The sequence below is a fragment of the Typha latifolia genome, chromosome 3 (genome assembly GCF_019914945.1).
Source record: "Typha latifolia isolate L0001 chromosome 3, TyphaL0001v2, whole genome shotgun sequence".
Lineage (NCBI taxonomy): Eukaryota > Viridiplantae > Streptophyta > Magnoliopsida > Poales > Typhaceae > Typha > Typha latifolia.
The window spans coordinates 5,868,989-5,883,612 of NC_133088.1; the positions used below are offsets into that span (position 1 = coordinate 5,868,989).

Here is a 14,624-nt window from a genome sequence, read left to right on the forward strand (position 1 = left end):
TTTGCTAAAATTAATTTAACCAAATTGTAACTGACCATGCTAAATCCCATTTAGAGCTAATTTCCTATTATTAGTTACATGCAATAGCACTCTCAGGCTATAGTCTAATTTATTAAAATTAATTTATAATAAAATAATATAGCAAACACTGCTATCTACTTAAAATGATCAATTAAGGCTTAATTTTAACAAGATTAACTAAATAATATGTTAAAAACTTAAATAATTAAATAATAGTTAATCTATTTGGACCAACCCAAAGCCCAAATCAAAATGGGCCGAGTCGCCACTAACCCAAAGATTAGAAACCCACCAAAGATTAGAAACCAACCAAAGATAAGCTCAAAATCCCCAACGTACTAAGAAAGTCATTTAGGTTGCCCCACAGTCCAACCCACAACAACATGGGTTGGGCCACAGTTTAATCCACAACCATATGGCTGAGCCACAGCCCAATCCACAACCACCGTGGGTTAGGCTTCACCCAGCCCCAACCTAACATGGGCTAAGCTGACAACAGTCTAACCCCACTAGCAACTTAGGTTGGGTCATAGCTCAACCCCAGAACAACTTTATTGGGTTGGGTTGCAACCTAGCTCAACAACATCCCCCACCTTGGGTTGGGGCTCAACCCAACCCAAACCCTAAGGTTGGACCACAACCCACCAAGGAAGGGCTCGATCCAATCCAACCTAGCCCCCCTCCTCGACCCAACCTAGCTGAGGAGGAGAAGGGAAGCAACTGCCAGTGAGCATCGCTATTGGCAGCTAAGCCGACACGCTAGCCAACACCCTGCCGGTCGAGGAAGGCACCCACGATGCCGATTGGCTGACGGAGGAGGCAACGGCAACCCACCACGCAACCAAACACCCCAACAGTGGGGGGAAGCTACAGTTGATCTCGACCACTAGCAGCCTCGACCAACCCCACCAACGCCCTCCCCTCTATTAGCAGAAGCTAGCTGAGGGGGAGTCCAGTCACCAAAGGTGGCTAATAGCAAGACCACCCTCATCAAGGCTGTCGGCCAAGGCAAGAGGCCAGCCATGAGGGTGCCAGAGGATGCCACAGAGAGTATCCAAGCTAGGAGGGGAAGCTCATTGAATCGGCACAGCGAGACACAAGGCTGCCAGCTAACCAAATCACGGCAAGACTAAAAGAAGGAAGACTCGAGAGCACTAAATACTTAATTAAACTTAAATTAACTTTACGGGGTTGCAGGGGACTCACCGGAGGCAAGAGGCTAGCCATGAGGGCGCCAAAGGATGCCACAGAGGGTATCCACACGAGGAGGGGAAGCTTATCGAACCAGCACAGCGAGGCACAAGGCTGCCGGCCAACCAAATCACGATGAGACTGAAATAAGGAAGACTTAAGAGCACTAAATACTTAATTAAACTTAAATTAACTTTATGGGGTTATAGGGGACTCACTGGCGAGCATTTTTGGGATGATAGCAACCTTCGACGACGCTCTAGCGTGGCGAACACCAAAAGGGGCTAACGGCAGTTGCGAGCGGGGAGAAGGAAGAAAAAAAAGGTAGAAGAGAAGGAAAAAAAATGAGGGAAAGAGAGAGGAAAGAGGCACAGGTGCCCTTAAGTTTAGCGCAAGTGCCTGTCACCTGCATACCCATTTTTTTTATGGATGTTACAGTCTCAATACATAAATTAGACAATTAGGCTATTCTTATTTACATTAAGAATAGGATCAATTCTAGAATAGATTTTAAAATAAAGTTTTTATTCTGGGAATAACTATTTTTGTGTTCATTTGTATTTTAAAATAATAGTGTAATAATTACTTTTGATATGATACGAAGTGAAAGAAAATATATTTTTTTATTAAATTACATATGAATACTCCTTGATTTGATATAAAATAGGTTGATGGGATAATTATTAAAGGTAAATTAGTAATTGAGTTATTGTGTGGTATAAGATATAATTTTAATGAATAATATTAATATTTTAGAATAATGTTACTCTAATATTAAGCTATATTTTAGAAGAAAGAGTTATGTCTCCGAATTATATATATATATATATATATATAATAAACAGGAGCTTTTAAGATTACCAGCAGCCACAACCTAATGAGTCAACTTTACCGGGAAATAGCACTATCTAGCTGATCAGCTAGAAATCATTGTGAGAACTGCGAAGCCCACAATTAGTCAAAAAAATAATAATCACCTCTGCCCCCAATTTGGATCAATTCACACTTTTTAACATACACTCGTACATTCCTTATTGGGACACAGCATGGTGGCAGAGTGCAGGAAGGAAATATCTCGGAATGCATTGTTTAGAGAGCCCACCGGAACTTTCTCTCGTGTGATCGATGCTTGTGGACAGAATGATAAGCACAATGGATCAGTAGGACTTTAGAAAGGCCACACTTGTGATCCTTCTGTGTTTGGTGGAATGCTTTGTTTTATGCCAATCTCCTTGTTCTCTCAGATATACATACATGCATAAATACACACATAACATACATACACAGTGGCACTGTCTGCTGTTGACTGTCGTTCCATCGATCGTCCTATTGTTGCATCCTGCTCAACTGTGTCTTCTTCTCTTTGGAGTTGCTCAAGCTGGATCGATCTTTAGGTGACAGAGATCTCCACTACTTCTAACGCCATATAGAGCTCTCCTATGTGACAACCCATTTGACTCTTAAAAAAGTAAGCCATCTTTGTCAACTGTACTTGAGAAAGATCACCTACTTGTCTTGCTGCCTTCCAGTTTCTTTAAAGCGAGAAGAAGTTATTGATGGGTGGAGTGGATGTATCTCCACCTTTATATTTATGATGCTAAGTTTCTAAAATGTGATTCATGATGCTTTGAAAGCTATGTGGTGTCTATGATCAATAACATTACAAGCTTTACACTGTACTTGTGTATGTTTATCATGCCCAGTCTCGTATAAAAGCTATTACCACCACTAGAGAAGAGATGGTCCATGGACCCTACCTGACTTTTGAGACAATAAGCACAATCACAGAGACAAGATTAACACCTGGATCCCTCAACTTCCACACAAGTATACATCAGTTACAAACTCTCAGATGATGCAAAGAATGTTTGGGATAAGAGGTTACCAAACTTGCAATATAAAAGGGTCAACCAATAATCTATATGAACTTTGAAGTAATTATATATATATATATATATATATATATATATATATATATATATATATATATATATATATATATATATATATATACTTTTGAAAAAAAAAAAAGAAGAAATAAGTACTTCGAAACCAAAAAAGAAATAGTTCAAAGTGTGTACATGATGAATAAAATATTCAGAAAATGTATATGAAAAATAGTAATATTTTATTAAATTTAAATAGCATTATTGTAATTAAAAATACATGTATAATATATTTCATTAATTTTTGGTTCTATCTAAAAAGAATATTTAACCCAATTTATATTCAATAGAACGGTGCATGCATCCCCCGCGAACGTAGCTGATTCCAGTCTCCTCCTCTAGCAGGATGACATATCTCCTACTTGAGTTCAAGAAAAAGCCTTCAAAACCCACTAGTATATGTTGAAAAAAAGTATGCAGCTGATAAGAATTCCTCATGCGCTTCCATATGATGATGCATATGAAAAAGCTCCAATATAAAGCACTACGTCTCTCTTAGGTTCTCTTAAAACTCTCACTAGAGAGAGAGAGAGAGAGAGAGAGAGAGAGAGAGAGAGAGCTTGCCAAAAAGATGGCCATTATAGTTTTTGCGAGATTGAGTTTTGATCCTAACAATCCTAAGTGAAGCTATCAAAAAGGACAAATCCAGGACAGAGACATACACAAATTTTACTCCAATGACGAGACTTAGGACTAAAGACAATCATCACGAGCAACTAATATTCATCCAAGCATGCGCAGGAGATAAAACGTGAAGAGAATAATTGTTTCTCATCTATTCTAGCTCTAAAAATGTCTTTTACTCAATAACGTATGTCGTCAAAAAGTTCTTGCAGTCTCCCAGCTCTCCTAAATGTGATCCAGGTGAGTCTCATTCGTTGTTATTTTGAGATTAATACCTAAACCACAAGACTGTTTACGTGAACTTGTTCTAAGTTCTAGTGTGCAGGACTGAAACCTTACTTAAGGAATCCTCTGAAAAAATCTCTCTTCTTCCATTAATTAGTCATTAGATTTTACATTAAAAAAGACATGTGAATGTTATGTGATTAATGTAAAATCGAGGGTAAAATAATTATTTGACGTTCTTTCTAAAATTAATAAAAGAAATTTTTTTTTGATAATTTAGAAGGTCATTATGTACTAAATAAATAAAAGCTCTCGAACCGCTTATATCTATATATTTTTTGGGGTGAAAAGATATTCTACTGTTGATATATTTAAGAATATAATAAGGGCACTAAATATTAAGTGCTATAACTAGTTCAATGAGTGATTATTTATTTCTAAATTATCATTTTAGTTTTAAAAAAGTCTCTCTCTCTTTTGCACATGTATACCGTTCTAAAATAATATATATATTAAAATTGATATTTATATATATACCCCTCGTTTTAATTCTTTTGTATTAATAATCCTCAAACATAATTAACTATTAAGATTTCATCAACATAACAATAAAAAGACATCAATACTCATTTTCTTTTTTGCATACATTCTATGTAGTTAAGGGTATCTATGTTTTTATTGTTAAATTATTAAGATTTTATGGTTGTCAAAAAATAACATGAAGTGTATTCATATAAAATCAATAGATTTTGAAGGGTTTAGAAGAATGGATATGCAAATCAAGAATTTAAGAAGGGTGTGCATACAAAAGAACTAATTAGATTGTCCCAATATTGACTTCATCTTTAGGATTGCGGGTTCAACATTCCTCTATTTTATCGGTTAAAACTAATCGGCATGTATGTGTTTAATGATAGACGTTCTAAATTAATTAGTGTTAATGATACATGTCTTCAAATAATAATAATAATAATAATAATAATTATAGACTATAAAATATAATAGTGGCCCACTTTAGAATAAATCGACATTAGCAATTAGAAGCTTCAATAGTTTTACTTTCCACACTATCTAGGGACCTATACATAAATACCGAGAAGTTTTACACGTATAAAGTTAGCATTTCTCCCTTCTTATGCCTTAAATGAGATAGATCTAATTATTTGCTACCAACAATTATGTCTTAAATCATCAGAAATATCACATAACACTAGGTGACAGTTTCTCTCTATCTCTATATATTATTAAATTTTAGTTTAAATTAATCTAAAACTGTTGGATTGACCAAGTAATGGAAGCAATTAAAAATTAATACAGAAGATAGAATTTAATTAAGATTTTATCAAGTAAACTAGACAAAAGCATTCTTATTCTTATGTATTCTCTCATTGGATGGAGATACACGTGTAAGGCCGGGAATGATATATGGGAAGATTAGTGAATGTTAGTTAAGCACGTATGCAATCCTAATTCTTCCAGGTAGGACATCTTAGTCATAACAATATTAGACACCATATCTAATCCTTAGTTAAGCAGGTGGAAATTTGGATAAGTTCCAACCATGTGCTGCCAGATCAGCTTGCAGATTTCTGAAGTCAATCCAAGAGGATTCAATCTTCACTCACAAAAGTAGTAGAAATCCAATAGCATTTCAGCAACACACCATAGAATTTATTGAACTTGAACGAGATTAAAGATTTAGTAGTAACATGATCACATCAACCAACACATTCACGGAACCTTGAAGAATTCTGTAACAGGCAAGGCTGAATTCATTAAACTTTTATTACTGAAGAAGAAGCAAGCATATTTAATGTTTTCATTACATATGACAGACACTCTGTAAGCATACTCGAATGACATAAATACCAATTTGCTAACAGAGAAACTAAATTAAACAAATTTATCCTTCTTCTCCTATCAAACAGGCTAAGTGAAAAAAAATTCTCAAGTGCAACCCAATCTTGCATTCTTTAGGTCTAAGAAGATCCATAATAAGCTGAAGAATGTCATCTGCCTGCTTCAATGAGAGATTGAACCATGTTATTGAGTAGGAGGCAAACATCTTCATTCATTTTCTTTGCAGTTCTTGGATTTCTATACTACTCACTGTCATTGTCTTCAAAAACCAACAGATGATAGGATATTAATCTAGATTTTTCGTTAGTATAATTTACAGTGTCCTTTCCTATCTGAATCTTTTCTTCCAAATCTCAAATAGAATAATTATCATGAACGATATCTGCCAGCAATCCTCATCTGATTAAACCAAGCTATAACCAGGCAATTTTCTCAATCCTCTCTGTTTAGCTACAATTCTAAGATCAGCAGCTTCACTCCACTTACCTCCTTGAGCATATACATTGGAAGCCAGTGCATATGTACCTGAATTCTGAGGTTCTAACTCTTGGAGTTGCCTCCCGATGACCTCTCCAAGTTCTGCATTTCTGTGAGTTCCGCAAGCAGCGAGTAGAGCACAGAGTGCATTAGCTTTGTTGTTCAATGGAGAGCATTTCACAAAGTTGTATGCTTCTTCTAAGTGGCCTGCTCGCCCCAATAAATCAACAATACAACCATAGTGCTCCTCCCGTGGAGCAATTGAATATTCACTACTCATGGAATGGAAGATCTGCAAACCATCCTCAACTAGTCCAGCATGGCTGCAAGCAGAAAGCACTGAACTGAATGTCAACTCATCAGGCTTCAGATTTTCCTTTTGCAATTGTTTAAACATCTCCAGCACCCTATTAGAGCATCCATGTACCCCATAGGCGGCAATCATTGTGTTCCAAGTGGCTAATAGTTTTTCTCCCATGCTACTGAATACAACTTCTGACAAATCTAATCTTCCACACCTTGCATAGGTCATTATTACACAATTCATGGTAGCTGAATCATTTTCCGACAATGTTCGGTAGATGTAGCTGTGAACTTCCTTCACTAGTTCTAGACATCCAAGCTGAGAAAGTGCCTGGAGTAAGGTCGTAATAGTCACTGAATCAGCCCTCTTTCCTGCTTGCTGCATTAGCTGATACACTACAAGTGCCTCATCAGCATGACCAGAAGTTACGCATCCCATCATCATAGTTGTCCATGACACTAAGTCTTTCTCTGTAATCGAGTTGAAAATTGTTCTTGCCGTATCAAGTTTCCCACATGTTGCATACATGTGGATGATCTGATTGGAAATATCCACATTTGATTGGAAGCCACCTCTTATCACAAGACCATGGGCAAACCTACCTTTTCTTATGTCTGTTAGGTTAGCAAATGCTGAGAGTAGACTAAGAAGAGTTATGGAGTTTGGTGCAACACCTGTTATGGCCATTTTAACGAGCAATTTGATGGCCTCATCAGCTAGGCCATTTTGGAGGTAACTGGAAATCATTACGTTATACAAGACTATATCTCTGATTGTCAGCTGATCGAATAGTTGTCTTGATCTCTTACTTTTGTTGCATTTGGAGTACATTTCAATAAGAGTAGTTGTCAAAACTACATCGAGAGGAATGTTTCTTCTAACTAGGTAACCATGGATGCTTGTAACATAGTGAGCACAAGGCAGATCAGAACAAGCTGAAAGAAAATTTGCAAGGGTTACTGAATCGGGAAAAATGTTCACTTCTTGTTGCATAAGAGAGAAATATTTGATAGCAACAGAACTCTGTCCACAGTGAACAAGACCAGCAATCATGGCATTCCACGAAGCAACAGTTCCTCGTGTCTGCTTTAACATGGAAGCTGCTAAATCCTTGGCACCACATCTAGCATACATGTCAACAATACTCGTCTGAAGAACTTCATCCAAAATGTCAATTCCTCTCCTAATTGAGTAGCAATGGATTGACTGACCCTCTCTTAGAGCTTCCAAATTCCCTGCTGCCTGAAGCAAGCTCACTAATGTCACGCGGTTAGCACCCAACCCTTTCCTTTGCATATCACTAGTGGTTTCAAATGCCATCCTCGCAAAGGCATCAGAATATTGTGCATAACCAGTAACCATTGCAGTATACGAAACTATGTCCTTATCCAAAATCTCTTCAAATGCCTTTTGTGCATCATTAATGCTTCCAAGTCTGGAGTACAATCCCACAAGAGAAGAACCAACAAAATTATCTTTACTTAGACTAACCTTCAAAGAGTCTACATGTAAGCCTTTCCCAAAATGTATATTCCTTAGCTTAATGCAACTCTTCAAACAGAACGTAACAGTTGAACTATCAAAACCAATCCTTTCCAACTTTAATCTTGTGTACAACCAAAGAGCTTCATCAGCAAAATTGGCCCTAAAATACCCAACAATGGCTGAATTCCATAGAGAAAGATTTCTATTAATGATCTTACCAAATACCAATCTGGATTCAGGTAAAGCACCAAAATTAGCATAATAATTAACTAGCTTTGATCCAAGATAGATGCTATCTCCAAGACCCTGGGTTAAAATGCAAGCATGGAGCTCTCTTAGGGATCTGATATCTGTACAACTTTGCAAGCATAAGTTGAAACTTTCCGCAGTAAAGAGTGCTTTTGAATCGGACTGCTCCTCGACAAATCCAGATAGCTTCCTTAGGTGACATGTAATGGGTGCCCAAGGAAGCACCTTTTGGGTTGACAACCGTAACCAAATCGGATGAATAGCCAGCTTTCTTAGGCCTTGGCAACCGCAACAAAAAAAATATCTTTTGTGTCCAACTGCAGAAAAAAAGACACCTTCTATTAATATAAATTAATGGAAGAAAGGAAAGAATAATGAAACTTCGAGAATCAAAATCCAAACTTTTGAAGGTTATGACCAAAAACGGGTCCCTATTACCGGATGCAGTGGTGGTGGCCGCCGAAGACGACTCAACAGCACTCTCCACAGAGGTTCCCCTAACCTAGGAGGTGAGAAATGTGGAGGTACAGGATAAGCGACACCACCTCCGCTGCTGTCTTTGGAGGTGGTGAAATAGAGTGGTACTTCGGCTCCAGGGACGACGACAGTAGAGGACTCTTTCTTTTTTTGGACACCTTGGCCAATTGAACTGGCCAAAATGTCAAAATATACAAGATGAAGTAGATAAATGGGGTTTGGCTGTCTTTCCCCAAAACTACACATTAAGAGACAACCTTGCCTTATTAGCTGCCCAATCTGCAGCACGGTTACATTATATAAAAACGTGAGAGAAAATTACTATCTCAAAATAAGAAGACTGAGAATTTCATCTATAAAATATCTTAACCAAGGGCCAGAATGTTCCCTCGGGATTCTAATAAGCTCAAGAGAATCAACCTCTATAACCACCTTGGCATGATCTTTTGCTAAAAAGAATCCCCAGTCTGACAACCCATGTCTTTACCTGTAGGACCAACCTAGAGTGGGTGGGTTCCTAAGCTATAGCAAGCAAGGCTCCATCATTCTTCTTTAGGGTGACACTAGCCCCACCTTACTAGCCATCCTTAGAGATCGATCCATTTGTGTTCACTTTGACCTAGACGGAGGAGGCCCAATAGAGGATTCCTAGGATTAGCGCTGAAAATGGATTGGATACGGATAGGATAGCGGTCAACCAATATTCGAATCCATATTTTTCCTCTGAATACAAATTCTGATACAAATTTTAGACGGATAATAAAATTTAAAACCATATCCTAACTAATTGGATATGGATTGAGTTTTAAATAGATACGGGTATAGATCGGATATTTAAATATAAATTAGATGTTGATTGAAACAAAAGAGACATGATATAATTGAAAACATAAAAATAATAGTCAATCAAAGAACTTTTTAATATGCATAAAAAAAATTCTTAACCTTTTGCTTCCTTTGAAAAGAGCATGCTAATTGGCTATATTTGCAGGTTAAAAATCATATAATACAAGAGGATTATGCAAGTGTGCTATTAAAAGGAAAATAAGATTAACTGCAGTTAAACAGAACTATGAAATAGAACAAAACAGTAGAAAATTTGTATTACCAACTCCTCTCAGCTTAGAAATCCGTACCAAAATGAGAAAAAACCGTTAATCATGCACTAATTGATGTTACTCACGTACTAATTGATATTATTTTAATAATCACAGGGATGATGAAGACTTCATGGAAGCTCTCTTTGGCACCTTACTACCTTAAGATACAAGAGAATAAATGTTAGGGTTGTGATCTATTTTAGTAAATTATATACTATGAAAGTTTATATTTACCAAAAATAAGAGATTTGTGTTAACTTGAGTATAGAGAAACATGATACATATCATTTTAACACTGTTTTATGTCCATTCCACAAATACATAACAGATTTCTCACAGAAAATATAGCAGAAAAGGAAAAAAGACCTGCATATTTAGAGGTGGGCTTCACACAACCATGATAATCATAGCCAAATGAATCCCACAGTGCTCTTCTGACACCAGAAGATATATAAAAATGCAAAACCAGAGTTCAGTATATATTTTGCTAAAGAAAAGGATAACTTTTATCCTAGTTAGCAACGGTTGCAGATACTATAATAGAAAAGTGCAATATCAATAACTCATGGCCCAGTTCATTATTTGGCCAAGAAGATGCATTCTGTTATCCTTTTCAAACCAAATGCAATCGACATTCCTTGTTCAACCGCATAACTCATTGTTGAAAAGGATCCACAAAATAAATGAGAAAATCTTAAACCTGCAGTGATCTCTGAAGTCAATAATTCTGAAATCAAATTAGGCAAGATTAACTACTCACTCAAATGAAGAGTAAACTAGATCATAACAAAAGAAACACCAATAAGACCACATTGATGCTAACCCTAGTACTCAGTGGACCACTTCAACAATAACTAGGAGAAGAGGGGCAGATCGAAGTAAGTGAATTAGTACCTGAAAATGCTCGTCGGTGGAGAAGCAAAGGCGATCGACTTCGGCTATCTGGCAGTGGGAGAAGAAGAGGAGGACGGCGGAGAAACTGAGGAGAATCAAACCGTAGGTAGAGATCAACGACGGAGGAAGGCTTCGGAGGCGGAGAGTAGCGCCGACGTCGAAGATACTAGAGCTCGGTATCGTGGCTGCGGTGGGCAGAGGGTGAGGCATGGGTGGTTATCGGAGGTGACGAACGCAGCGAGCGATGGAGCGGGAGAAGATGGAATGGTGGTGGGAGGGAGACAGTGAAGAGGGAAATAGGAGGAACGGCTAAAGTGAAGGCTTAGTTTATTATAGGGATATGTGACAATCTCCCTCCGCTCAAACAAACGAATGTGAATTCTAGGAATTTACCTTTATTATTTTCAATCTTTAGTTTAGAAATAATTATATATTTTATAATATAGATATAGTAATAATCTTTTATGTGATATAAAGTGAAGGAAAAGTGTCTTGAGTTAGAGTTAATCCAATATATTTTCATCCTTACTTTTTTTAATCAATGGAGCTATATTTAGCTTTTTTATCTTATCCAAATGGATGACGCAACGCATTAAGAAAAATAAGATTACTAAATTCTGAGTCTTTAGGACTATTAAACTTAATAGCATAAGTGTTCGTGGACACTCAACCTCAACGAACTGCCTAATCAATCGATCGATTACACTCCCTACATACATGTGAGAATTGAATGTCTATGAATTCAAGTGCTATCCTTCGGCATTCAGCAACTAAGTTTCTTACCCTCCATAGGCTTACTTCTTCATTCTTCATTAATTTAATTGTCTCTGAATAGTCTGATTCGACTACCAACTAATTCTCTTTTGACACCATCCTCAATCCAAGTTTGATGCAATCTAGTTTCATTTGCAAAGGTGACTCACTCTTAGCTGGCTCTCAAACCGCTTGCACCAACTCTCGTTTGACGTTTTGAACGACTCCACCTACTACCCATAGTTGGTTCCCTTCACATACAACCCATCTACATTTATTTTGATCGACCTAAATTTTGGTGTCCTCCGCTTGGTGTCTCGCCTACTAGTGGCTTTTAATTCTAACTTTCCTTTATCCTCCTCCATGTAGTTCTGCCACTATGATGTGGTCAACCGTACTACTATTCTAGGTAAATCAGCTGTCCCTTCAAACACAACTTTGCTCCTTTGCTTCAAAATATACCACAGCATGATAGTTATCATTGCATTGATTTTTCCATCCTGGTTTGAGTTTTGGTTCCAGCTAGCTAGGATCCAATTGTTATCGAGATTGCCTTACATGCTTTCATGTGTAGGTCTAAGCTCCTTGTAAACCACGACACTGTAGCTGCAGGTATAGAATAAGTGAATCATCGTCTTAGGGTACATCCCGCACAACATACAGTTCCCTTAACGACAATGTTATAGTAGCGTAGATAGTCTTTCGTTGGTAGCTTACTTAGTTACTCCAGAACAGCTTCCAACAGAAGGTGATGACTCTCGGTGATGCTACTAGGCGCCAAAGTTTGCTCCACCCCTCCTATGTTTTCTCTTCGGGTGCGGGTGCTGAAGGTATGCATGCATGGTTTTGGTTGTAGGCTCACTTGTGGGGTGTGGCCACCAGATCCACACATCCACCATGTTTGGGTCTCCTAAAAGGAAGGTATCATTGACGAAAGTAAGGTCTATCCCTTCTTCCTGAATCCGCCTCCCCATTGTCTAGGTGGTATCATTTTTAAGGTGCATTGCTACTAGCTTGATTACACACCAAACCCCAAGAAGCCGACGACTGAATGTTTGTGTCCCAAGGGTCAAGATTCCCCTACTTCATTATGTTCAATAGCTTAAACATAAGTTTTCAATATTTTCACGCCTACCTAGGAGGCTAGGATTCTATGACCGGTGATTATAGGGAAAAGATCATGTGCAGCTTTGGATGTAGGAAATTTTATAGAGCCTAGATACTTAGCAGTTGGCATCCCTTGGTTGGCTAAAAAATCATGTTTCTTATTTTTCTTTATCTTTTGCATGTGTTTACTCTCTTAATTTGATACTTTTAATAGATATACCTCTTTTGATCTTTGGTTTTGTTTTTTTGGAATAATAATGTTGAGGATATTAGTTTTACTTGTCTGATGCATAACGCCCCTCATATTAGATTTTGCTAAATTATATTTATATATATATATATAAACCATGAGAGAGATTTACATTATCAACAAAACATAAAAAAGAGAGGGCTAGGAGGGTATAATAGGAAATAAAAAGGGAAAGGCTAGGGGTAAAAAACATGCATAGTCAAATCATATTCTGATTCATGTTTCTGCTCCCAATTTAAATATTAGATTTATAGCAATCTTTAAGATTATATCAAAACTAAACATATACGAATATAAATCGAATAAAGATCAGATCTTAAACAAATACGAATATGAAGCAAAAACATGTTGAATCTTATCTATATATGAATAAGAAAACTCATATGTCATTCTTTATCCTAACCCACCCATTTAAGATCCCCCTTGCTGCAAATGGGCACGAATTGGCAAATTGGAGATTATGCAATTCACTGCCAGAACAAAATAATAGTAGTACCTACCAAAACAAGAAAATGGTGAATAAAAACAAGAAATCACTATTGAAATGGTGAGCAAAACTAAGACTACTAAACAACACCAACATTGCCAAAATTTGCCCTAGCTCTAAAACCCTTTTTTGGCTTTGAATAAAGAGAGCTAGTAGCACAGCTATAAACTAAACTTGCCTTCAGAGGGTAATAAAGTAGGATCATCCCCTAAATTCAAAAGAATAGACGATCTAACAAAATAGGTAGCACAGTCTACTACCCCATTTACATTCATAATAATTTTTGGTGTCTGATATAGTAATGCCCCCCTCAAATTAGATTTTGCTAATTTACATATAAATGTATAAACTAAGAGAGATTTATGTTATCACGATAAAAATAGGGAAGGCTAAGGGTGAAAAGGATCGGATATGAATCAAATAGTATTTTAAGGCTGCTACTTTGATTAGGAGGAAATCTTATTCTAAGTTTATTAGATGATCATGATCATGTTGTTGATAACAAGAAGGATATTATTAATCGCTTTACTTGGTCTTTATGCTAAGATTTGATATATAGATAATATGAGTGATTGTAATGATGACTGACCTTGCTTACTTTCTCTTGACATAGTAAAAATGATGATCTTACCAAATCCTTCTCCCATCAGTTGATTCATGACATTCTTTGGTCTATGCCTTTGGGCAAAGTATCTCAGCCGAACAGTTATCACATTGAATTCTTTTGGTCATATTGGAATATTGTGGGTAAAAGTATAGTTGAAACTTTTTATCCCTAAAGTCTTACTATATCCTTCTCCCATCAATTTTAGTGGGGTCAGACACATGTTGCTCTTATCCCTAATATCTCTAACCTTCATAAGTTAATGAATTTAGGCATATTTTTTTGTGCCATATTTATATATGCTTCTTGCAAAAACAAAAAAAAAAAAAATTGGTTAAGTGGATGAAGGTTGTTTTACTTTTGGTGAACCCTGAGCGGCCCCGTCTTCACGGCGAGTGGTCTATAATGGACAATACTATTATTGTTCAAGAGATTGTTTTTCTATAGTAAGATAATCATTTAGATTCTTATTTTGTTATTAAATTTGATATAAAGAAAATTTATGATAAGCTCAGTTGGAAAGCTATCTAAGAGATTATGAAAATATAGGTATTCTGTGATAAGTGGTTG

The 14,624-nt window shown here is 36.8% G+C and overlaps 1 protein-coding gene across 1 annotated transcript; it reads right to left on the reverse strand.

Annotated features, from left to right (window-relative positions):
* Positions 1-5,756: 5,756 nt before the first annotated feature.
* On the reverse strand, positions 5,757-12,580 carry LOC140783558 (pentatricopeptide repeat-containing protein At3g16610-like). The gene is made up of 3 exons (XM_073130467.1): positions 12,497-12,580; positions 10,854-11,019; positions 5,757-8,699 (listed from the first exon to the last, which is right to left on the reverse strand). The coding sequence occupies exons 1-3, from the start codon at positions 12,578-12,580 to the stop codon at positions 6,271-6,273; spliced, it is 2,679 nt and encodes an 892-aa protein (XP_072986568.1). The 3' UTR covers positions 5,757-6,270.
* Between the last annotated feature and the right edge of the window lie 2,044 nt (positions 12,581-14,624).